Consider the following 26,790-nt stretch of genomic DNA (forward strand, 5'->3'; position numbering starts at 1 on the left):
GGAGGAGGATAAATATTATGACCACAAGGCAAAGGGTGGTTATGGGATTAAGGTCCAGGTTAAGAAAAAGGAGGGTAGAAGCAAAACTAAAAGATGAGATAAGGGAGAAAATTGGGAAGAACAAACGGACATGGAGAGATGAGAAAAGAGAGGATGCAAGAAAGAAAAGAAGAGAAGGTTGCAGATACAGAAGAGGGAGATGATTTGACAGAAGAAGAACTTTAAGGATAATTCCAATGAAACCTTGGTCTGAGGCCATTATTATCACAGAACGTCTTATAAATGTGAGTGGAGAGGTGTCTAACTGTAGCTATTTCAATCTGTGCTAGCGATATTAGATTGTAAATACATCTCTGAATATGTATTGATATTTGGAAGCGCATTTTACTGATATACATGTACATATTTTACATTTGTAAATAGCTTCGCAACAACAGAAGCTAAAGTGTCATTACAAATTGAGAAGCAGGAGATTTTCAATCACTTTTTCTGGAGGGAGTATTGGTCTTTTGATTCATAGGGGAATTTGAGCCCAGACTTTTTCAAATAATTCAACAGGATTTTCTCTTATGTTCTTTCTCCAAGATGGAGAACAAGCACACCAATCAGAACGACGCCAGTGGGATTCACAGTGGGGGATGGTATCATCTTTTGTTGTCTGCCCACCAGTTGCTGCTCCCACAAACCTTTTCAGGTAACCTTTCAGGCACAGGCCCTTCTTCAGACTTCGACCGGTGTGAGAACTATACTTGAAATATATAGTATATAAAATAAATACATAAATAAAGGCAGCAGTCTAAAAGCTACAAGTATAGATGAGAATTGCAAATGTACAGATTGTTGTAAGTCAACATATAAAAAAATAAGTCTTAAATCAATGTATCATGAAAATAAGACCAAAGTTTCAATGAATTGGAATTATCCTTAAAGAAATAAGAGAAGACACAGAGAAAGACCAGGGAACTATTCCAAGATACAAGCTTCCTCTGCCATTTGTGTCCCAATTTATGCCTCAAATGTTCCAACAAAGATCCTGTGAGGGTTTAAAGCTTGAAGAATTGGTGAAATGGTAGAAAATGAACTGCTGACTGAGACGGATTGGCCAAAACAACAGAACAAATAATTAAGGAGGTGAGAAGTGTAGCTGTTGATGAGAATAGTAGTAACCAGGTGGTATTTCATGCTGACACACTGAAAGTCAGTTGAATGAAAGTTAGTTGACTGGTAGCCAGAAAGTACAAGCTGTTGAGAACATAGAGAGCAGTCTAGAGGACTGACGGGTGCAGGTGAAACCACCAGTGGACCTACCTTCCCTCCTCCAGGCTGGTGCTTCATGTTGTCTGTAGAACCGATCTTGGAGCGGACGTTGCGGGTGTCAGCGGCTGGTGCTGTGCTGGGACGAGTCGCAGTCTTGGAGGCGGCGGTAGCTGTGGTAGAGAAAGCTGCCCGGGGGGCGCGGGGCACCGTGGGCTTTTTCTCTGGCACGGAGCTGGAGGATGGTGTGGCCGGTTTGGCTGCTGTAATTCGAGTGCGAGAGGCAGTGGTGGTGGTGGTGGTGGTTGGGGCACCAGTGCTGCGGGTGGTGGTCTTCGGCTTGGTCGAGTCAGCTGAAAGAGAGAAAGCAAGTGTAATTTAGAGTTGCACGTGTTTCATAGTGGTAGAAGGCTAACCTGGCATGAAACAACATAGACTAAACAATGATATGAAAGGACGGAAGTTAGGACACAGACACTGGTTCATTAAGAAATAACTCTCTCTCGCTCTCTCTCGTACACACGCGCACACACACAGAAACATGCACACACACGCGCACACGCATGCACACACACACACACAGAGAAACACGCAGACACAGAAACACACACCGACGGTAAACCAAGGCCAAACCACTGTTTGACACTGGCTGTCACCCCTGACAGATAAATGTGTCAGTGCCAGAAAAGACAGTAAACACACAAAAAAAGCAAGTGAAGTAAAACAGTGAATCAGTGAACTGTGAAAGCAAAGCAGACGGAGACGGAGAGAAAAACAACCAGGCACTGAGGGATCATCGTCTGTCCTTGAGACCTATTTTAAAGTTGAACTTTAAGATCTCCCTGACAGCTGCTGTCCTGCTTTTGTAAATCAGTGAAAATATCACAGTTTCCTTTACTATTTATAGCTGACTGGATAAAACAATCATTAATTCATAATGCCACACATTACCATTGGAATATGGTTGACCTTTCCATAAATAACAGTCAATAATGAATAGAATAACCGTCCTTATTCTGTAACTTGGTTGAAAAAAATTGGAATGCAGCAAAAGTCCATGTTTAAATCTCCTCCTGTGTGAGTGAATACAATTTAGCATCCTTTACTTCAGCACAGAGGCACAGCAACATTCACCCACATGTTGTGATACGTCTTTCTTTGCTGACATGCTCAGGCATGCTGAGCCACATTTCCTGCTGTTGATCCTCCCTGAGAGCCTTCAGTATATCTCCTGCTCATATAAGATGTGTTTAATTGAAGGAAACCTCCCGCTTGCCGCCGTGTTTCTAAAGAGTAATTTGACTTGCCACACGAGCCCTTGCAGATTAGACCTCCCCGGGCTGCATCAGCAGGAGCCGCTAACTCCTGTCAACAGCGAGGGGACAGTAATCCATAAACTGCTGCCGCAAAGGTTTTTAACTCTCCAGGCCCTTTCAGCAATAAAGCCTCGCTCTGTACGAGCCAGCCCAGCATTGTGCTGGACGGCCAGTGTGTGTTGCACTGTCACACTCCTGCTGACAGCTGTCATGATGCCAAAATATAAACTAATCTGTTGACAGGAAGAGGGAACTGTGTGGGAAGAGAAAGGGAGGAAACGGTGTGCAGAAAGCAAAAGCACAGCGTCTGACACTAGCAGGAAATAATGGCACTATGGCTTTTTTTTTGTATCTTTATTTGAGAGCATGGTCTCTCAGTTTGAGAATATACCTTGTGCTTACACTCAAATATACTCTGCCTGTGCTTAGATTCCCTGCTTCAGCCATTTCTCGTCGCACTTACACTGCTTCTGTGCGCATGTGAATGGTCGGCTCTCTGATTCTTTCTTCTGCTTGTGGATTTATTTTAGCAAAACTTCAATCAATCAATTTTAAGTTGACTTTCTGATACTTTATATAATAACATTGAAAACCTGAATGGGGGGGGACTACAAACAAATTTAAAGTGTATCTTCTGCTCATAATAACAGGTGAGTGTTGCTATGATACCTGCAGAAGTCTTCAGAGTGCTGGGCTTCTTCTCTTCTCCTGGTTTGCTGATTGTCTTCGGAACTAAAACACACACAGTTTACAGCCGTTAGGAGATTCTGTGTGTGCCTAAATGTGAATAAAGCTCAGGGGAATATATGCAAACTCTCAATCATTCAGAATGAATCGACTCTAATTCATCAGTGAAGAAACACCACATAATTGATTTAGTAGTAATACACGATGGATTGATGTTTGATTCAGAGACTTCCAGAATAAAGTTATAATAAGAGAATATGAGACAAAATTGGACATTTGGATAAAACTGTGATTTCCTTCAAGTCTATGTGTTTCTTTCTTAGGTATAGACAGTTTCTTACACAATGTTTTAAATTCCTGGTACGATAATTTGGTGATGAGAAGAAGAATCTCGCTATATATGAAACTTTTACTAAAACAACTAAACTAGCTGCTCCATAATACTCATTTTAACACAGGGAACAGGCTGATCTTTTAATATACATCCTCTGAAAGGAGACAGTATGAAGGTTTGACTTTATTAATACATTTTCGACTGTATTCTCATAAAATCACATTATTCCCTTAATATTACAACTTTTTTCACAAACTATCATTTCTGGAATATGGACTTTATACTCCATTATAATAAAACAAATCAATTCAAGACAATAAAAAGTAAAATCTTATCAGTTTGTGTGCACATGTGAGCATGTCTGCCATACCCAGAGGCTTTTTGGGTGCAGTGGCGCTGGTGCGAGCAGTCAGTGACGTGCGCACTGATGTGGTGGTTTTACTGGCTGCTGTGGTAGCCGTTCCATTTTTGGTGGCAGCAGTGGGGCCTGTTTGATTTGAGGTGGCAGTGCTCGCCTTTGGCACAAGGGGACGCCTCTCAGTGGTCGTCTAAGAAGAGGGAGAAACACAAAAGGCAGATGTTAACAGAGAAAGAGAGGGACAGGAGGACATCACCAGAGACTGATGAACAAAGGGTAACATATTTATTCATAACAGAAATCAATGAAAAACCGGGCACTTTATATTATCTGCTGCTGTTAATGTTTGTTGTGAAGTTTTAGGTCAAATATTTTGCATGTAGACGCTTCATGAGGATCGCACATTTCATTCAGCAGCATATTGTACTCCCATGAGCCCATATGATGATGCCACGCTCCACATACAGCTGAGCCTTCCTGCAACAAGCTGGCTACACTGAGCTGAGTCACACAGCGCCCCTGGGCACTGAGAGGCTAAACAGTGGCTGCTTACTCTGTGGTGGTGGTGGTGTAACACTAAGTTACACACACAGAGAGAGATAGGGTTAAGCCCCAAAGCATGGTGAAGGTCAGTGAATGGATCAAAAGACAATTTTAGCTGAGTTGTCCAGTTTTAGAAATCCGTCTTTGAGTTGAAACTGATCTTATCATTAGTATTCAAACTGCATCATGAATAATTTTTCTACTAATGACTTCTTTTGCAAATTTTAACCTTGTTTACACACAAACAGTAATGGTAGGAGGAGAGGAACATACAAACACTTCCAGCAGGAATAAAATAAATACGAGTGAGTGCACTGCAGTAATTTCGTAAAGGTGAACAATTCACAAATATGTGGTTTATAATATTTCTTAGTATTGCTTTCTAATGAGGCCCCACAGGTTGTATGGATGTAAATGCTTCAAGGATTTCTAATGCATGTAGGTTGAAAGGTTTACATTGAAAGCTCAATCACAGACTTTATCTCATGCACCACACATCCCATTAAAGTTGCTGTTGTGGAGCTTTAATGCTGATTTAGGAATTATTTAAACTTTTAAACCAACATGTTAAATCAGGAGTAATGGTCAAACTGCATCAGCAAGGATTAACATTCACATTTCGTATATGACCTTTTATTAACAATGTATTAACTCTTATTAGTGCAGACGTGATCCTTTTGGACCTGTTTTACTTCATTAATTAAGTGCCCTACTAGTTAACTATTAACAAAATCTAGAAAGAATGTGTAAACCAATTCCACAAGACACTTGTTAGTAGGTGGTACATGTTTCTGCTGAGCTGATCATGGTCTGTACATATATGACAGTAAAACCCAGCTCCTGTTCTATCTCTTTATTACAGGAACTGCACTGCTGTACGTCTCATGTGTGGTAACCTTACCTGGGACAACAGCTTTTGCTTTCTTATATCCGAGCTTGGACTTACTGAATATAAAGCTCAGCAGCCCTGAAGCTGTCCTCCTCAGTACTATGAGCCTGTGCATGCTAACACACACACAGAACAGATGGCTAAATTCTTCAATTCGGAGGAAACTGATTTTTATGAGAGAAAGAAAAGCAACAGAGCTAAATGTTTTAGATTTGAATACCGTTAAAATGAACTCAGATCCTTTTAATAGGAAGATATGTTTTGACCTGATCCAAAACAATCCGGTGTGTTTTCTTATATAAACAGCTAACCCTAACCCTAACCTAACCCTAACCCTAACCCTTTCTTATATAAACAGCTGAGTCAATGTGACCTCATCATTTCTGGTTTACGGGGAGAGGTTAAAACTATTAACTTAGCACTTAGAGGAGACTTGTATAAACATGTCACTGTGCTGTTGGGTGTAAATCCTTTGTGCATCCAGGTGCGTTGATCCATGTCAATGAGCAATCTGCAGCCTCTGACAGACGCTCTGACAGCCGACACTCACCTTGGGTTTGACGTCACGTGTGGCAGTGGTTGCGGTGGATGACAAGGGCCGGCTGGCAGGGCCGGTAGAGGGCCGCTTTAGGCCTGCGGTGGCTGTGGAGGGTACCCTTGCTGTGGTTGCTTTTTTGTCTGAGCTGGAGGTGGTGGAGGAGGGTGTGGGGCGCTTAGTAGGGGCTGCGAGCGAACCACTGCTAGCAACTGTGGAGCTTGGCCGCATTTTGGCAGCGGCGCTCGGTTTGGTCAACCCGGCACCAGGCTGTGATGCAGGAACAGGCCACACAGGATGGATGGACAGGCAAAATAAGGGAGGGAAAAGCAAAGAGGACATGGAAAAATAAAAAAAAGGATAATGGAGGATAACGGCAGCAGGCAGGCAGCAGTTCAACCGTAAATAATATAATCAAAAATGACATGCTTAAAATAATAATGAGAATCACTTCTGTTATAAAAACAAGAGTATGCCTAAAATTATCTATGTACATAAACATAGGGATAAAACAAATGGGTGGCAGAAGCATTAGCAGCATGCATGATGCATAACTTTCTGTTACCCAACTCTTTTACTTTACCAGGATTACGTAAAAACCATTGGACAGATTACCACGAAACTTGCAAGGATGGGGAATGGGTCAGAGACAAACTCATAAAAAATTGGTGTAGATCCGGATCAGGGGATGGATCCAGTATTGTTATGTATTATGAAATAGGTTTGATGAAAAAAGAGGGCTGATATTCAGGGATTTACTGAATTTAAATGAGATTTAATAAGGTGACTGTTGGGCCTTGGAGGAGGTATAAAGTTTACTGAGTTCCCTAAATGTTTACTGCTATCTTGCTCCCATCGACTTTCAAAAAGAAATCTAATATACCATAAATACAAGGGCTCTTTATACAAATGCATCCTTGAGGTATGAGAAAAACATCCATACTTTTTATTATTATAACAAATCCTACCTTGGTCTTCTTGTCTGCACCTGCCAGGTCTTTGTTGGGTGTCGTGCTGCTTCCATTGGCTAGAGGTTTCAATTTCTTGGCCTTCTCTCCTCCGTCTGCCTTTACTGCCTTGTCCTTCTTGTCATCCTTTTTCTCTACAGTCTTGTTTTCGGCCTGTATTTGGTCCTGCTTCTCTTGCTTTTCGCTCTTCTGCTCTGGTTGCTCTGCCGGCTTGTCGGACGGTTTCTCCGGCTCGCCCTCTTTCTCCATCTTCTGGGCTTTGTCCACATCAGCCTTCTCTTTCTTGGTTTCCTCCACCACTACCGTCGCCTTCGTCTCTCTGTCAGCCTCCTTCTCCAGTTTGTCATAGCTAGTATCGAACTTGATGGCTGCCGACTGTGGCTCTGGGGTCTTTTCGATGTGCTCTTTGTCGTCCTTCATCGCTGTCTTCTCCAGCTTCTCAATATTTTTGTTCTTGGATTTTTCTTCCACTTTCACTGTTTCACTGTTATCAATTTTTTCCACGTTCTCCATTTTCTCAACTTTGTTCTCAACCTTTTCTACTTTCTCTGTCTTCACTGATTTATCCAGCGATTCTTCAGCCTTGGTCATTTTATCCTCTTTCTGCTGCATTGACTCCACTTTCTCTGTCTCTTTTTCTTTTCCCTTTTCCGTCTCCTTCTTCATCTCCTCGACCTTTTCTGCTTGCTTTTCAGGTGCCTTCACTTTTTCTTCCTCTGTTACTTTGACCTTTTCATCCTCCTTCTCAATTTTCACCTCCTTCTCTTTCTCTGTGTCTTTCTGCGTTTCCTTCTCCATTTCTTTCTCCACCTTCACTGGAGTCTCAGTGCTTTCGTATTCGACCTTCACACCCCGTTCGTCAGCTTTGTTCAGAGGTTCAAAGTGGCCCATCTTCTTTACACTATCCTCCAGATTGTCCTCCTTCTTCTCTGACATCTTGTCTGACTTCACTGGAGAGAACATGGGAAATAAAGGGTTTTAATTTGAAATCATGAACATAATAGGTCTCTTATCGAATATCAACACACAAAAGCAGTCTTTTAGTGCCATTACCGCAAATTCCAGTTTAATTAATCCAAAACCATGGAACTCATCTGACTTATGACCATTATGGACTAATTTCTCTACACATACATATATATTGAAACAGAATATTAAATAAGACCAGATCTATGAAAGTAATTAACGTACAAAGCAAAATGATATAGAATAGATTCAAGGTAAAGTATATATATATGTATATTATTTTTATAAATCCATTCATCCCATTCTTCATCATCATCTTCTTAAATCGTTCACACAACACACACGCACAAGCACACACACACACACACAAACACACACACACACACACACACACACACTGCTCGATAAGCCATCAGGCGTAATTTTCAGTCGAGTATTTCGCTCAAGGACATTGAAGACGGAAAAGCTGGGGATCGAATGACCGGCCTTCTAATTAGTGGACTCCCCACTCTCCCCTCTGAACCACAGCTGCCTCCAAAAGGTAACCTGTGATTCAGTTTATTTTTTTATTTTATTTACAATAGCCTATTAGCTCTCACAAAGATTTCAGCTGCTTCACATGCCTGTAACTGTACTGTGTAGGAACATAATAGATCAGACTCAGTATGGGAACACAAACAACAGTAACAAGGTAAACAGAAACAGAGGATCAGATAAGGCGGAGATGATATACGGTGAATCCCCGCTTACTGGGTTCGATCGTTATCTTTCAACCACACACGTACAGACAATCGCAGAACAGAATAATATCGGACAGGAAAGGTTGTTGTCTTCTCCCCCACAGCCTTATGTCCCCTGGCTGCCTCCCCTCTCTGCCCTTGACAGATCATCCCTCTGCTGTACAAAATCTTGTTGTTGTGTTCTCCATCAATTCCTGCAGCCTCCCCCTTCTTACCACTCCATCATCTACGCCTCAAGAACCCTGAGCTGTTACCTCCACCTGTGTGGTGTTTCTATTATAAGCCTTTTGCTATTTTAATATTTCCACTTAAGATGACCCACATTTAAAAGCACTGCTGGGTTTTTTAGATGCAACAGACTGATACAGCTCAGATTCACCAGCCCTTTATGTCATCCTCTATCTCAGTCATCTCTTCTACCTCTCCCCATCTGTCTGGACCAATCTCTACAGTCTCATGTCATCTGATAAGGCAGACATTGCTGATGATGAAAACTGATGTCTTCCTTGGATGCATCTCAGGTTATCAAGTGAAGATGCAGTTTGGAGAAAAAGGCAGAATAGAGAACTAGGATCCCAATCCAGCTCAGAAATATCTGTCAAAATAAACTGCACCTGAAACCTTAACCAATGAAAAGAGCAATTTGGTTTTGGAAGTATAAGTTAAAAACCAAACTGATATCCCAAGGTGTCTGCAGATGGGATCAATATAATACAGAGCAAATATTATAAATGAAGTCAACTTAGTAAATGTACGATATTTCACCACAGTTATTCCATGCTCTGTGAATCGGGATCACGCTGCTGACCCACTAAACCAAAATATCACGCAATAAAAACAAGCCAAACGAAAACATTTCCCTCCTGTTGAGTCACTGAATGAAACATGTGCATCATCTGACCCTGGGAGATGGTAAACTATAAACGGGGTGAACTGCACACAGACACAGTACTGCTCTTGTCGGGCCATGTTCCACGTTAGAGGCCGGATGTCTGCGTGTCTAAAATGAATATGACATAATGGATTCTGTTCCGTCTTCAAGGAGACACTGATTCTGTTCTACAGATTTTGGAGGATGGACGCTACATATAATGTGTAGCCTTCACAATCCCTTTTGTGGTAAAACATCAGTTTGCTTTCAGGTGAAGGAGGAGTATACGGTCGAACAAGATTTATCTCTCCCATTTTGTCTCTCTTCTTTTGGAGGATAGTCATGCTTCAATTCTGAAAGCAACGATGCTCTGGGGGCTTTGGGGAATGTAAACATGAAGTATCATGTTGCTGTGCCACACTCCATAGAACTGTCGTCCTCCAGCCAGAAGGTCGGCGGTTTGATCTTCAGTCCCCATCTGCATGCCAAAGTGTCCTCGGGCAAAATACTGACCCCTAAATGGCCCCTCGTAGATGATGAATGCTCTAATTGTAAGTCGCTTTGGATAAAAGCGTCAACTAAATGTAATGTATTGATGTAAAAATTGTATTCTTTCAGCGTAACATATTCAGGGTGAACCTGAACAACCAAACTCCAAAACTCAACAGTGCAGTAAATTGTCTTTGACGGCTTGAATATACTCGGAAAACTCAAGCATCTTCGCGGTGGTATGTGAAATCTTCACACCTCCTCGACCTGACTACATGATGATCCCTGATGACACTGCGCTAAAGATTCATTTTAAAGGGGACATATTATGAAAATTCCACTTTTGTAGTGCTTCTACACGTTAATTTGGGTATCTGGCACGTCTACCGTTACAAAAACTCTGGAAAAAAACAACTCCCGCGATTTGTTGTGGTTCCTCTATGTCAGAAACGTTACGCTAGAGTGCGTCGAATGGGATTACGCCCGAAAGAAACGTCATAGTCAAACCATGCCCATGTAGGGAGTCTTGCTACATGGCCTTGGACGAGCGAGCTAACTCTAGCCGGGCTCCACCGGTCCGGTTAGCTCACAAGCTAATGCTACCCGTCAGACATTTAAGTGGCCGCATAAACAAGGGACCCCGGGGACACCTCTAAACGTGACTCAACAGTGTGGAAGGATGCTGCTGTTGCGCCAGCTCAAGCTCCCACTGCTCCCACTGCGGGGCTGCGCTGGGGAATTGGGGCTCTCAAAACAGGTCAATCTGAGGAGGGCTGTTTTAGACAGGGTAAAAAGGATGCTGTAAATGATCCTTGTGGTATTTTGATGAAAATATGTTACAGACATTTCATTAAGACCCCAAGGAACCATATCCACTGTGGTAAAATGGGCATAATATGTCCCCTTTAAAGAAAACAAGCCAAGGTTTCATTCTGCCTCACCGTCACTCCTGTGACCTTACTTTTTTCTGGATGGTTCTGGCAGACTAATTGGAAGTCAAAGGAGGGAAAAAACTTCCATCAAACAACTGAGAACGAGGACAACCACAAAAAATAGAAAAGACAAAGACAAAAGGGAGCAGTAGCCTTTGATTCAAGTGCTTAAGAGTCAGTGTGGGAAACACTGATTAGCAGGTTGAGAGGTGAGTAGGTGGACAGAGAATTAAAGGAAACACTAAGTAGGCACAGGGGAATTGATGGGGAGTGTTAATATATTCCCTTTCTTAAGCTGGGCTCAGACTACAGGAGTTTAAAATCCTGCCGTTTTTAAAGTGGGGTTTTATCACATACCTGAGGAATAACTTCGCAGAAATTCTCTCATCTCAAACCTGCACTCATTACAAGACTTGAAAAATAATAAGTGACGCACAACCTAACATCACAGCTCCGATATGATCTCATGAGGAAGGCGGTGCAAACAATACAAACCTGAAAGAGACTGGTGTAGGATGAGAACTTGGTAAAAATGCTTTCGGGTGATATAAAACAAAAGCAGAAGAAATTAGTATGGATGAGAAAATGGTTGGGGACGGGTGGTCAACACGGCTTATCTACTCTTCATCGAAGACTGGAAGGGAGATTTTTTCATCATCAATAATTATCTGTACAGTCGGTTCGGTCTTGCACAGGCACCTGTATTCTAGCCACTTATCGACAAGCATTTCCTCCAACTCTCATTGGTTCAGCTCTGAAGGCACTGACGTAATCATGCCAATTGCGAATCCAAAACAGCAAACATCTTTGATAGTTATCATGACGGCCCTGATGGTTTTGCCGGCAGTTTGGGAGGAACCCCTCACACTACCAGATCATCTGGTCTGAACATTAGTACCAACAAATGTTCCCGAGCATACTTCTCCTCTGAATCTGGGGGTGGAGAAACAGCTTTAAAATCCCCAGAATTCCTGCAGTTTTATCTGAACAATATTTTAAATATAAGTTTATTAGCATCTTTAGAATGTACTATCATGTCAATAAACTTGTAAATGAAGGAGAGACAGAGACAAGGAGGACAAGGAGGGGAGAGGAAAGAAAGGAACACGACAAGGGAATTGGGGTGTAAAGCTTTGACAAGAAAGAAGTGCCATTATCTTACATAATAACAAACAATGACCTAGCACCTGAAACAGTGACAGACATGAGAGCAAACAGAGTGAACACAGCTAGGTGACTGTATATGAGGAAAACAAATACTGACCTAAATAACGCCAGTCACCGCTGTGACAAGACAAAGGAGAGGGTGAAAAAACCTCAGTTTTCTACACTGTGAAAAACACAGGGAGGCTCAGGAGATCAACTTGATCCTCTAATTAGAGAAGAAATCTGATCCATGTCACAGCTGTGGAGAGGCTGCTGAAAATGGCTTCATTTAAGCAAACAGCGGGAGGAGGTGACACCCGCCTTACAAAGACAACACACATTCTTTCCTCCACAGTGGCCTTCTATCCCTTTGTGCACAGCCCCTTGGTATAGAGCGCCCGCTATTAGAACGGCTCTGGTTCTGAAAGTAACGTTTTCTCCATTGAAAATCCTTTAAAAAGGAGAGTTTTACGCCCGAAACCAGAACGACCAGCTACGTGATGAATCAAGCAAAGAAATAGTGGAAAACAGAAAAGGGCAAGGCTACAAATCTGTGTTTATCGTCAGCCAAGAGCCGACGATAATTTAGATACTTATCTCAAGAGTTAAGGAACTACACATACCCTAAACCATTGCGGATAATCCCTTTCTAGCAAATACCAGCTTCTTGAATTGAACCTTGATGTAATGCTTCTCTTGCTATAAACTTTCATTACCTCATCTCTAAAAAAACACAGCATGCAACAAAAGGTTAGTCCTCAGTGAAAATATTCTGCCACTGGTTTTTCTTGCCAGTGATGTTATCATATTGTAGAAAGATCATCAGGTACTAATGGCGAAAGCACAAAGAGAACTGTCATTAAAAACAATTGAACCAAAGATAAACATATTTGAATTTGTCCTAAACCAACATTTTCTATTCCTCTTTGTTTCTCAATCTCTCACCTCAGCTTCCTCTCGCCCCGGCTCCTTCAGCCTCTGTCCTCGTGACTACAGCCTTTTGTTCTCATCTTATTCAAACCCCTCTGTTCACCCTTCATTCTTTCCCTTTCTGTCTGTTTCCACCCGATCTTGGTGCTTCGGTTCCTACCAAATACATTCTGACCTAGTGATTTTCTCAGTTCTTTCAGTAGCACATTGAGCCAGCATGACACTCAAAAATTCTATAAAGCTGCACAAACACCACACTCATAGATATCAGTCCCCTAAATATGCCTGTTCATTTATATAGAGATACATCAATTATGTATATTAAAGAAAGTGATAAATTCCTGGTTTGGCCCTTTGGCCCAGTTCTGTACTAAAAGTTAATCAGTTCTTTCTTGTATCACAACCTATCTTGCGCCAAGTTTCGGAACAACTGGTTCAACAGTTCTTATGTAATAAGCTAAAAGATGAAAAAGAAATAGAGAAATTGCAATAAAAACAAGCCTGCTTTTGGAGGCAGCAAAGGTGACGCAGAAAGATAAAGCTTCAGAACAATGAGAGGAGGGATGAGCTCAAAATGACCCGACTGTAGCTGGGCAATAAAAAAAAAAGATCATTGTCCTCTGAAGAGAAACATGAATTATTAACACAGCATCTGATTGGAAGCCTCAGTAATGGACAGAGCGCGTGTGCCTTGAGGGGAGATGAAGCATGATATGGAGCATTAGTGAACACAATATTTTATGAGAACATGCTTTGGCATGATGTCAGTCATTGGTCCTGGAGCTCAGCCAAGAGCCGACGATAATTCATTTTCATAATATGACTTTGGGATTCATGTCAAACATCGAATGTGTTTTTGTTAATAAAGCCGTCAACACACAGAATAATGGGCAGAAGAAAAGGACTCAAACATCATCTGAAGGTGATTTAAATGCCCCTGCACACCAAGACAAAAGGTGATCATGTAACAGCAACACCTGGGATTTTCATGCTATGACATGTTAAAATATCTGCTCTGAAAAGGGACCTTTAAGATCTCTCATGCATTAATATTCCTCTTATGTGTTGACCTGTTTCCAACTGAATTTAACTTCAAATCAGTTTTATTTGTACAGCGCCAAAGGAAAAGACACATTATCTAAAAGTACTTTACCATATAATGTATCTTTAAATACATTTGCACTCGAAAATTATCTTTGCATTAGTTCCAAACATATCTTTATTTAGCCATTAGGGGAGTTGGGCTAGGATCAATTGTGCCTATGCTTAAATCTCATAACGAAAGGGCTGATGTATGAGCACATAACACCTCAATTCAGTGTTTGTTTTTATTTTTTTATAAATATTAGTTCAGTGTCTGTCAAGTTGAAATGTCTTTCCTTTTTCTAAACAACCATTCATCCAAAGATAATTGAGCATGAGAAGCATGAGAAAAAACAAAATTATACAGATTCCTCAATTCAAAACTGGACTGGATAAATACTTGGTCTATAGTCTCCCATATAAATATTGCAGCTCTTTAAGCTTTCTCATTTTTTTAAGCACATTTAAAAAGGTGTGTTTGACTTTACAATGTGTTACTCCCCCAGAGTACACCTTAATACAAGAAGACAAAGACAAAACAAACACATTTGCAGGCAGTGCTGCATTTCAGCACTCTGACAATCATTAGCGAAAGCTGTCAAAAATGATTAACTATAACTGGTGGGAAGATTCCAATCATTCTTTCCAGGGGAAAAACATTATCAGACAATTATCTGCTCGATTCTCTGAGTGAATGCAGCTGAAAAGCTCCCAGACACCAGGAAATATCACTGGACAAAAAAGATTTAACATGACAGTGGATATACCCACTGGCTCAGATGTATGTTAAAGGTGGGATCTGCTTTGTGTCTTGGGGTTTAACTTTTTTAAATCCCATCTTTTCAAATTGTTGAGAACGCTGCGTTATGAAGAATTTAATTTCACTAATACACCGATTTCCCCTTCTTTCCATTGTTCATTCCCTCTTATCTTTATGTGCTCTCCTTCTATCAGTTATAGTTGACCAAATTCTAGGCTTCCTGTTTTCTATCATGAAAAAATAATTTCAATCTCTCCCTCGTTTTTTTTTCTCTATTTCTTGTTTTTTCTTCTTACCCCAACTAATCCCCTTTCTTCTTCTACTCCATTTCATATCTGCTTAGTATTATTCCCCATACCCCCTCTATAGAGATATAGAAGACCAATCTATAGTAGCTATAGTAGACATGTAAGCATTGCCTACATTATACCACTGTATAGGGACACCCAAGCATAATTTTTTCCTCAAAGGAACCTTGAAAACAGTTGTATTTTGAGCATGATTCACTGTAGATATAAATAGTTTTCACACAACAACAGGAGCTACAGAAATTCTTTCATGACCTAGGTTAGAAAGAAAACAGATGCATAAACATAGCACACAGCCTGTGGCTCGATGACGCTGCCATGCTCCCATTTAGACTTCAGGGGGCAGAAAATAAATATAAAAACGTCAGTGACCAGGCTGGCAGCCTCTGCTACACTCAACCAGTGTGAGCAGAGAGGACAACACAGAGACATACACAGATAACGTAAAGAGACAAAGTGTAAGGTTGCTATTATAGATTGCACCATCACCCTGGGTCCCGCTTCCCGGTCAATGACCCCATTTTGGCTCAAAGGCAAACCTCATTCAACGTGACCTGCCTACCGCCATTTTGGCTCCGTCAGTCCTTACAAGGAATCCAATGAGGATTCAGAGTAACAGACAGATAGAAAAAAGGGCTAGAAAGAGGGAGAGCTGTAGACAAACAGGAAACGGGGCACAACAATAATGAGCAGTGTTGTCCTGACCCTGTATCCATGTGTCAGCTTGATAGTAAGCATGGGTAGTAATGCTCAAAGCTTATTGTGTTGCATCCATGTCTGAAGCACACAACCTTATGCACATGAACAGACACACTGAGTCACAGCTGAAGACAGCCACCTGTGCCCAAAAATGCAAAAACTAAAATAAACTAATATAATACATACAATTAGGAACAAATCTGTGTCTAAAATAGGTCCTGTGTGTTTGATTGGCACAATGAAACAGATACTACGAACATGGAATGTCAAGTAGCCTGCGGGGGGGCTCAGCTTTTCTTTCTCTCTCTTTCGCTGTCTGTCTCTCTCGCCGTCTGACACTCCTCCTTTTTCATTCTGCCACTACAGCTATTCTCAAAACATCTGCATACACGTGCCAGAAAATCCAATCCAGCTAGAAACTGACGGTCAAATAATGAATCAGAATCTTCATCAATAGAACAAAACACCCGCAATCTTCCGACATCTACCCTACCTTCATGACTAGACCTCAATATATGGGTGAGGCTGGGTTGCTATTTGAATTATGAGTCCTTAGTATTGTTGGCAGAAAGTCTTCCCTTCTCCATGTGCTTCATTGTAATTAATCCACAGACCGCAAAACTACTCAGAAAGCAACAGACGACACTAATTGCTTGCTTACTGTAGCCACTACCCTATGACATCCAATACCGTTCTGCAGGTGGTCTGCCACCGCAAAACTAAAACAGCATATTTTCCTCCTTCGTTGCACTTAGATTATTTTCTACAACAGGCCATTTTATTTGAAATTGACAATAGTGTCCACAAAGAAAGGGTTAAATATGTCTGTATATTTACATGCTTATGTTTATAATATTAGCAGCCTGTGAAATGTCTACATATTGCCGAGATCGTGCCGAGAAGTCGGAGGTAAGAGGTTAATCAACAAACAAAATTTCCCCACACTGGAATGTTTGGTTCTCAGAAGGACAGTTTGAAAGGGAGAGACAGAAATCATCACCTCCACCTACCATCCATTGTGATGAAGGGGTTAGTGCTGGAGGTCAAGCCAAGGTTAGTATATCCACCCATGGTGAAGTCATCATCTATGCCACCTGCCACTGTCCGTTTGTCGCCAGCTCCAAAGTCAGCATATGCACCAGTGTTAACTTTAGTATCCACTTCCTTTCTGTCCAAATGAGCATCTTTAAACATGTCAGATTTGATACCAGTTTTTCCTTCCATGTTGGCACCTACAGTCTGAGCAGAGCGGGCGTCCATGCCGATGAACCCCTTGGGGCTGAGGGGCACTGGAAGCACAATACCACCAAGTTCCTTCTCCACCCTGAAGCCCTCCATTGAGGCATCTAATGGTGAGAGAGTTGAACCAGCATTGCCATCCCTCAGTGGTGGGAATGGGGAGAGGCAGAGGCGGGGTTCAGGCGGGTCCTGGCGCAGGTCGATTTGCGTGGCGCCCGCTGCGGAGAGCGTGGGGGGTGGGGTCTGGGGCTGATCTTCTGCAACCGTCATTGAGCGCTTCATGGAGTGCGGTGAGCGACGTGGACCACTCATGGGCGATGGCAGCTGGTCTAGCTCTGCTTCATCTCCACTTGGGTATTTATCAGGCAGCTCTAGACTGGCGGGTACCAACAAGTGGGAACATTCAGACATTGCTCTTCGCATGGCCTTCCTCTGCTGCTCAGCCCGTCCCATGAAACAGGGCTCCAACTCTTCCCCTTCTTCGATCTCGTCCTCATCGCTATTGTCCCCTGAAGAGCCCTCGCATAACTGTTGAGCCCCTAAAGCTGCCCCAGCTCCAGCGACTTTTATACCCCCCCTCTCCAAATGGTTGTCACTGACAACTCCTATAACACAGTAGTTAGGGGCCACCTGGGGCATAGCAATCTTTGAACTAGATTCGGCAAAACTGGAAATGTTCCATTGTCCATCTCCCGGCGATGCCTTCATTGGTGGGGCACCCATTGAGTGTGGAGCCATTGCATTATTCGGTGATAGCAGATCCACACATCTGACTGGGGATCCAGGAACAGGTGGCAGAGCAGCCCTGCTGATGCCACTACAAGGCAGGGCAGAGGGTAGCCTACCTGGTGAAGCTGGGGAGGGGAATGGAGAGGAGGATAGTGGACTATCTGGGCTCTCTCCAGCACTGCCCAGAGAGGCATGACCCAGCGAAGTACCTCCGGAGATGCCCCCAACATTCCCTGGCACCTTCAGCTCCGCGTCCACACCACCCCTGCTTGGATGTTCGAAGAAGCACAGCTTGTCTTCGTCCGTGAGTCCAGTTTGTGCCAGAGGTCTATCGCCTACCACCAAGCTCCTTGGGGTGCCCATGTCCACGGCTGACGGGTGCTGCCAATCCCAGCTCTGATCTGACACAGTGGGTGTCAGGGACGAAACCTTACACAAATCACTGTACTCGGAGAAAGGAGAGCCAGGCTGTTGATCTGAAAGAGAAGACATGCTGTCCCCTCTTTCTCGCCCTTTCTTTGTTTCACGGTCAGCCTTTGTCTCAGTGTCAGGTGTCTGCAGGTAATCTTCACCTCTTCTCCTCTCTCCTTCTTCTCTTTGTTGTTCTGTGCTGTTGCTCCTTTTTCTCCAGTCACTCAGGAGCGCTCTGTGCTCTGTGTGTGTGTTCAGTGCTGTGTCTCCAGTCTGAACTCAATCACACGCTGAGGGTGAACTGAATGTGCTGCTCTCTCCCTTGTTCCCTTCTTTCTCTCTCTCTCTCTCTCTCTCTCTCTCTCTCTCTCACTGATTATTCTGGAAGTCATGTGACCAGGTTGTGGCTGTCAATTGGCTAAAGCCAGTTTGCAGATCCCACCCACAGTGGTGGAGTGAGTAATTACCCCTCCCCTCAAGCTTTCTGTTTCGCTCCACATTTTTCTCCTCTCAACCCTTTTTCCCCCCTCTAGTTCTGTTTCATGGTAAAAACGGCTCTGACTTCCCCTTAGGGAGGATTGAGTGAGGGCTGGAGTGCTTTGGGTGAGAGGGTGAATTTCAACTCAAGACCTATCAAGACAATAAACATCATATGCATGCATGTATACTGTACATTCACAGTCTATGACAGTTGTCAGCAGCAAACAATGGATTTTGAGGTAATATTCATCTCTACCTGACCTGTTACACCCCTTCTCTGTACCTAGTTACTGTGTACTTTTACTCTTTTGTCTCATCCAGGGCTGTGTTTAATGTAAAAAAGATACTCATGGCTAAAAACCTTCATGTCGGCAAAAAAGAAAGATGGATTAGATCAGAGAGCAGAAGCTGTTAAGGCTCAAGAGCTAATATCATGAACTGTGAGTTTACTTTTCACACAAAACTGTGGAAAGTCAGATGTATATTCTGAGGGAGGTCACATCTCATGCGGTGTGTTCTGAAGCTATGCCTCAGATGTAAGTTGATACCCAGAGGTGGATATAAGGAAGATGGATGAGGAATGAAGCCTCTGGTAAAGAGATTGTGACGTCTGTCAGAGCGAATCTGCTCATATGTTGAAGAAACAATGCGCACGCACACACGCAAGCACCCCCCCCACACACACACACAAGCTCTAGAGATACATACAAATAATGAATATGTTCTCACACAGTGTATGTACCTGAGTAGTCATACTGCCACGTACCATGTATAGAATATTCATAAAAGACAGACAAGCCTATACATGCGCTTACATTATAATCACATAGCATTTCACAGAAGGTCGGTTTGGCAATCTGCACAGAAACTAATTGAGCTCCAGTATGGCTTATTATGTCTTCTACTCAAACTGTTTAAATGAAATGACACTGGCAAACTATTACTGGACAGAATGTGAGTTAATGATGCACTGGTTATTTTCCGATGTAATTGTGTTTTATGTTTAGAGCTTAATGTTTAAGCAAACTCGACACTTCCTCCATGTTGACCCACTCCGGATTATGTACATTTCAACATAGTAGAGCCTATGTGTAGATATTTCTTAGTTACCACTCTGGTGATCTGTTTTTAAGAAAAACATTGTTCTTATTCTGCAGTTAATTCAAATTTAAGAACAGGAATGTTGTCAAAGAAACCAGTTGTAATTCTCCAGTATGCTGCAAAAAGAAGGATTTTCCTGTCACTGAATGTGCACTGTGTGAATTTATTTAGCGAGGGCTATCGCAAATGTTCATTCGTTTGCAAAGTGCTGCACTTCAGCCTTAAGCTACTGTCAGTTAAACTTTAACATTCCAGATTTTTCACATTAAGGCCTCGGAAGCATTTCAAGGCCCTTGCACATCTGTAAAGTCCTTGCAGGTATAGGTAAGAATAATCCACACTGAAATAACTAACAATAATCTGCACAAAAATGCACAATATGATAAATACATGGAAAATGCTTTCACACCCTTACTTTCCTCTAATTAAGTTACAGATGCAAACACATTTGTATATATAGATTAGCTGTGATCATATGATATGTTCTATGTGTAATGGGGGATTAATTACACATAGCATGCTCAATTATGATTTCTGAGATCACATTCCCATTTAGGGGAGTGGGTCCAGTGCCAGTCAAAATAGCCGCCAGTTACAGTCGTCCCTGTGACTATGTCTTTGGACTAAGGGTGAACTTTGGCAGAAAACAAGGATTTTTAACAAGCAGAAGGGCAAACAGGGATAGAGCGAGGGATGGCGGGACTGTGGGTGAGGGGGACGTAGACAGAGGAGGATGAATCGAGGAACGAATGGAGGAAAAGCCGGAGTAACGAAGAATAATGAAAATAGAGTATCATGAAGAATTACTAGAAAAGAGAAGGTAGGTAAAGGATGGAGTGGCAGGAAGAGGGAGAGGTAGAGAGTCATAAAGAAGTGGGGATAAAGGAGGCTGGAGTGGAATGAGAGCAGTGGATATTCCGTGTGTGCACACATGTCACATCCTGCCACCGTTACAGGACAGAGCAGGACAGGACGACACAGATGGCTGAGGGGCACGGTGCTTCTGTCTGGATTTATTCACTTTATCTTGTTTTTGCACTGACAAAAACAGTAAAGGTCATTTTCTAACCTTCACTTATGGGTTCTGTTTGGGTTAAGAGCAGTTACGCTGACCGTAAGGGAAATACATTGACAGCCACATCACAGCACACATGCATATCCCAATCCAAAGGGCATCTTCACATTAACCTTATTTACTTCTATGTCAGCCCATAGAGCAAAATTGAACTGGAAGGGACAGGTCACACAAACCTTCGCCTCCTGCTTCACTTTCAACCATCCCAAGCGAGAGGACAAATAAAACCTTCACTTCCTCTGGCAAAGCAAATTGTAGTGTTGCTTCAAGTTGAATCCAAATATGACTTGCGATATTCGCTCAGCATTCATGTATTTAGAATAGAATAGAATACAACAGGCTTAAGTGACAACAAACCGCTTTGAACCTGTTTTGGAAACGCCAGAGAAGCCAGAGCCATCGTGTTTGGTCCAAAATGACCATACATACACAGGTTATGGAATTTAACTTCTTCCAGAAGCTGCATCTGGATGACTGCTGTTTCCAGCACTACCTAAGGCTGACCTGCTAGCTCAGGTCCGTACCAGGCCCTGTCTCCGGTGGGTTTCGTTCTCAACCCTGATTGGATTCACATGAAATCTGAGTGTGCCTTCTCCCTACCTTCAGTACAGCCATCAGTCCATTTAAAACAGCTCCTGGTGAAGCTTACATGTTTGGACACCATTAAAAGGCAGCTACACCACAGCTAGAGAACATGTTTCGGCCACAAACCATCTCAATCACAGCACTGTCACATGGGCTAGAGCCTGTTCCATTCCCCAAACTGCATGTCTGGTCACATGACCCTGATCCTTCCATCACAACATTAGTCACTGACTGTCACTCTTTTCACATCACACCTGCACAGACACACAGGGAGACACACAGGGAGGGACGGAGGCATGGACAGGTGGGTAGACAAGCTCGAGGCTGGGGTACAATCGCTGCCTCTGTGTATCAGATCTGTCATGGTTTTTCCAAACTTCTCTCCCTGTCTGATTGCTGCTTGTTGTACAAAACTGACACCAGAGTCCGATGGGGACAACACAGACACACACACACACACACACACACACACACACACACACACACACACACACACACACACACACACACACACACACACACACACACACACACACACACACACACACACACACACACACACACACACACACACACAAATAGATGACCTCACCCTGTCTGACTGGTTGGCTGGCAAAGACACAAACATACACACACACACCCACACACACTATACAAAGTGTTACATAATCCCAGTGGACGACAGACTGGAAGACTGTGCCTAATAACCCGTGCAGGCCATTTTGAGGGCAAACAGGAAAGACTAAATCTGTGGCCACTAAAGCGCCAAGATGTTATGTTCATCCATCATGTAAATGTTTAGTTATTAAATAAGTGTACACTCTTTCCTGTTGATGGCACTAGAGTAATGTCAGGGGATCCTAAAACTCAATAAAGTGAATCATCTGGAGACATCTGCACAAAATTGCTATTCATCCACTTTTTGCCGAGATTTTTCAGGCTGGACCACGGCTGAGCACCGACCAAATCGACACTCTCCAAGACCACACACTGCTAGCATGACTTAACAGTATGTGTGATAAGTCTGTTAGGGGGGAAACACAAACAGTAATGTATGTGGTTTCTCTGGTGTTGCTCACGGCTTGTTCCAGTCAATGGGTTTAATTGTTGCTGCTTGATTCTGTGATAGAAATTTTACTCATTAGGGCAATGATTGATATTGATGTTTTCGAAAGATAACAAATGTTGCCTGAGAAGTCAGGGGTTGCCCTCATGACTGTTATGTGACATCCTCACTGACGAGGTCACCAAACAAAGACTTAACAGAACAGAGGATTTGTGTTTGTAAACTACTCAAGGGATTTTGAGAAACAGATGCTACATTCCAAAGGTCTGGGAAAGATCAGGTGACAGGATAATGGTCACCTGTTGCTTAACATGAAAGAGGTTGATCGATAACATTTATCTCCTCTCTAGGAGGGGCTTGGAGATGTATAAAGTGCTGCTTTTCTTGTATGTCATTGCTCATTGTATGAGATCCATTCCATGGTCTTGTACATTGATGCCCATCTGCAGATGTAGAATAAACTTCCAGAAAGACATTGTAATGACTTGTGCTTGATTATTGAGAAATTCCCATGACAATTCATTGGATGGTGATGCTCCTGTTTAATAACCGAGTCTGTTATTATTCCAGTGCATGTTGGGAAAATTGTTTAAGCTTCAGAGTTAACAGTAAACATCACATCTGCTGTGTCAAACGGACATAGCGCAGTCCTGTTTGGGCCTATGTAACCCACATATAAAAAAAACAGTGCTTTAATAGCCACAACACACCAACTGGGTTTCCCTGTTTTTCCAAAATTTTTCGTTGTTCAAGGTTTATGGACTACATTACTGCTTCCCAAAAGTTAAGCTAAAGCATCTCAATAGCCCCCTGGGGACTGGCTTCAGTATAGCTCATAAACCCTGCCTCCTCCATGTTAGTGAACAGGACCTGGGCTCAAAAAACCTTTAAATAAATGTTTTCCTCGATAAGGTTTCTGTCATCTTAGGTAGATCTTATAACACTCCACATGTTCAAGTGTTGATGTTTATGATAAATTTGGTTTAAATTACTAATTTAATGATTTGATTTCTCAGTGGGATGTCCATGCTACGGCTCCTTCCCCCGTTCTCAACTGCACATCTCCGGCGTTTCTACATCACAGGCGCATGATGGCAGCCTTCGTATCCAGGATATTTTGGACACATAAAGGAAATGCTCAGCTCTCCTGTCTTTCTGATCAAACCAAAAACAATCAAAAAGTTTAATGTGTTAAAACACTCTCATAGTGATAGTTCATGATGACAGCGCTTCACATTTGTGATGTAACCAGTTTTGTTTCAATACGTTTATTTATCTCGCAAAAAATCTGTGATTTGTTGTTTATATCAGCCAACATGGTCATCTTGTCTCGTCCAACAGCTTCCATCCTGCTTCAGTGTAAAATGTGTAACAAACACACAATCCCACGCAGGATTTTCAAGAGTTGTGGTATTTCTAAAAATGGCAGACAGCTCATTTGCAAAAAATGTAAGACATTCCTTTGCTGTTACCTGAAAATAGACAGGGTTTTCTGGATGCAAATGTATCACTCAAAGCAGGAACAGGAGGAAGAGGTGATGATCATAGGTGTAATGGTGGTGTGGGGAGCGGTGGGCGTGAGGGAAGTGCTGGAGAGACAATTTATGGAGGGAGACAGACAGTCTTAAAGTGATGTCTATTTATAGCTCGATCGCATCTCCTTGGCAGCCTTCCTCCCCATCCTCGCTACACATCGAGGAAGCCCCTCTTCCCTTTTGTCGCCAAAGCAACCGCCTCCTGTTGCTATGGTAACTGGATGGTTCCTCATCAGTGGGCTGACTCTAGCCACATGGGGGGTTGGGGGAAATGGTTCGGGGCATGTTTGGTGGTGAGGATGGGGGTTTTGTCTGAAGAAGCATGGGCTGATGGAGGGAGGGTGGATGGCAACAGTGAAAGCCAACAGTGTGTGTGTGTGTGTGTGTGTGTGTGTGTGTGTGTGTGTGTGTGTGTGTGTGTGTGTGTGTGTGTCTGTATTGTCCCCATCGGACTCTGGTGTCAGTTTTGTACAACAAGCAGCAATCAGACAGGGAGAGAAGTTTGGAAAAACCATGACAGATCTGATACACAGAGGCAGCGATTGTACCCCAGCCTCGAGCTTGTCTACCCACCTGTCCATGCCTCCGTCCCTCCCTGTGTGTCTCCCTGTCTGTTTGTCTGTGTAAGTGTAGGTGTAATTGTAACTGTGTGTGTGTAAGTGTGTGTGTAAGTGTAAGTGTAAGTGTATGTGTGAAAGTGAGGAGGGCGAGGGTTATTCACATGCAACATACCCTAGGGATGGTCTATCACTATGCTAATGTACTCTGCGTCTTGCCACAAGCCAAAGAATTTTCTTCAGTCAGTGCCATCTTTGTATTAATTGTAAACATCAAGCAAGAAAGTCTGAAGATGAAGAGATGAATGAGAGATGAATGTGAAGATCTATACCTCACTAAAATATATCACAGAGAAATACACATGCCCTTTACAGTACATTAGTGCTGGCACTGATCTTATTCATTTCATTTAAATCACTATGAATATATTAATTACGCTATCCCATACAGCTAGACGTTAGATTTTAAACAAACGTTAAATATCTCAACTTAGATCGTTACATTTTTTTAGACAATTATGGTTGTAGCATGAAACAATACCAGCTGTGGATGTGGCTATCCTCTGCATTCCTGTTGGCTTCTGATGGACCATATGCTGAGATGACTAAACATCAAATTAGACCTGGACCACGGCTATGTACTGTACATACTGTAGCTGCTGAATTTTCTGATGCTCAACGCATTGATTTGTTGAGTTAGAACTTCAGCTCTACAAGTTTCTGTTAGTTTAATTGTCACCATTATCCAAGGGATTAAGATCAAGATGACAAAACGAAAAAATATATGGCACATTTAGGGGCCTGATGTCTACGAGGGGATATAGAGGACTGTTTGGCCTTTGCAGAGCTACGCACTCCATGAGTCAGTCTAGAGGTTGTATCACTGGCTGCACAGCTCCCACTGCATTTATTTGATATGAAGCAAAGGAAACTAAATCAAGCCAATTATGTCAATGATTGAATAATTATGACCTAACAATAAATAAGCCTATCACGTCTATTCCTGCTCATGTGTTTGTCACAACTAACAAACAGCATTAAGGAAAAATCTGTGAGACATTAAACTGTTGATGTGAAAACAGGAGTTATGAAAGCTGTGTTGATTTCACTTCACTACACTTCAGTCAATCATATCACATCCGGTCTGGGTTTCCATCTACCCCTGATACCATATAATTAATTCATCCATCCATTATTATATAACGCTTCTCCTTTAAGAGTCAAGGTGGGGGGTTAGAGCCAATCCCAGCTAACATTGAGCGAGAGGTGAGGGTGCACCCTGGACTTATCGTTAGTCCATTATATAGCGACAAATACCCACCCTCACATTCACACTCTCGGGGAGTTAATAGTCTCCAGTGAACCTAAGCTGCATGTCATTGGTCTGTAGAGAAAACCAGAGTACCCAGTGAAAACCCAGAGCCTGATATACTGGCGCCATACCTTCCCCCCAGTTTATCCATCTGCTATTCATTGTCATCAAGTGTAGCTTCGCTTGATGAAAAAATGACTTAATTTGCCTAAACAGCCCATAACAGAGTGAGGAGTGAGTCTCATTCATATTTATTAATTAATGACATAATAACCAGCAGCTCAACTATTCCCTGTGAAGCAGCTGCAATCGCCTGATCTAAGTTCATCATTCATAATTAATGAATCTGGCGCCTTCAGCTAATGTAGCCACATCTGCTTCACCCACTGACGTCTCTGTCATGAAGACAAAACACATACAACCTCAGGCCCTGCTCTGGTTACAGCGTCTGCCGCCACCACCACGAAGTGTCCATTACACGTGAGCTGTAAACACACGGAGAGACATTCTGCTTCTCCAACCACCAGCTTCGTTATCCCAGAGCACACTTAGGCCGTTGACCACGAGGCACCACAGTCGTACAGTGCACTGGACCTGGCTCCTAAAACTAACAGCTGATGGTACAGGGGAAATAAAAATAATGCAAATTAAAATGTTAAGTGTGAGATTTATATCTGGGTTGCTACTATGTTATCACGATACAGACACGTGAAGCACAGGAAGTATCAAAACTGTATTATTATAGGGTATAGCACATGATGCAGTACACAGATTAAAAAATGTGACCTGAAAAACATATAAGGGCATGTCACTGCATTTTAAGACTGGGTCTGGCACCAACACATACAAAATGAAGGTCAGAACATAACTTTGCGTAGATTATAATTTCTAT

At 42.5% G+C, this 26,790-nt stretch overlaps 1 protein-coding gene across 6 annotated transcripts in view; it reads right to left on the minus strand.

The window, feature by feature from the left end:
* LOC128425483 (microtubule-associated protein 4) overlaps window positions 1-26,790 on the minus strand; it is a 97,927-nt gene that overhangs the window by 9,734 nt on the left and 61,403 nt on the right. For all 6 annotated transcript variants that reach the window (XM_053412091.1, XM_053412089.1, XM_053412090.1 and 3 more), the window contains 5 exons: window positions 6,885-7,834; window positions 5,932-6,186; window positions 3,962-4,139; window positions 3,240-3,302; window positions 1,309-1,607 (listed from right to left, as the gene is read on the minus strand). In XM_053412091.1, the coding sequence (XP_053268066.1) occupies window positions 1,309-1,607; window positions 3,240-3,302; window positions 3,962-4,139; window positions 5,932-6,186; window positions 6,885-7,834 (1,745 nt within the window). The remainder of the gene's footprint in view (window positions 1-1,308; window positions 1,608-3,239; window positions 3,303-3,961; window positions 4,140-5,931; window positions 6,187-6,884; window positions 7,835-26,790) is intronic.

Source organism: Pleuronectes platessa, chromosome 20 (assembly GCF_947347685.1).
Source record: "Pleuronectes platessa chromosome 20, fPlePla1.1, whole genome shotgun sequence".
NCBI classification, from domain to species: Eukaryota; Metazoa; Chordata; class Actinopteri; order Pleuronectiformes; family Pleuronectidae; genus Pleuronectes; species Pleuronectes platessa.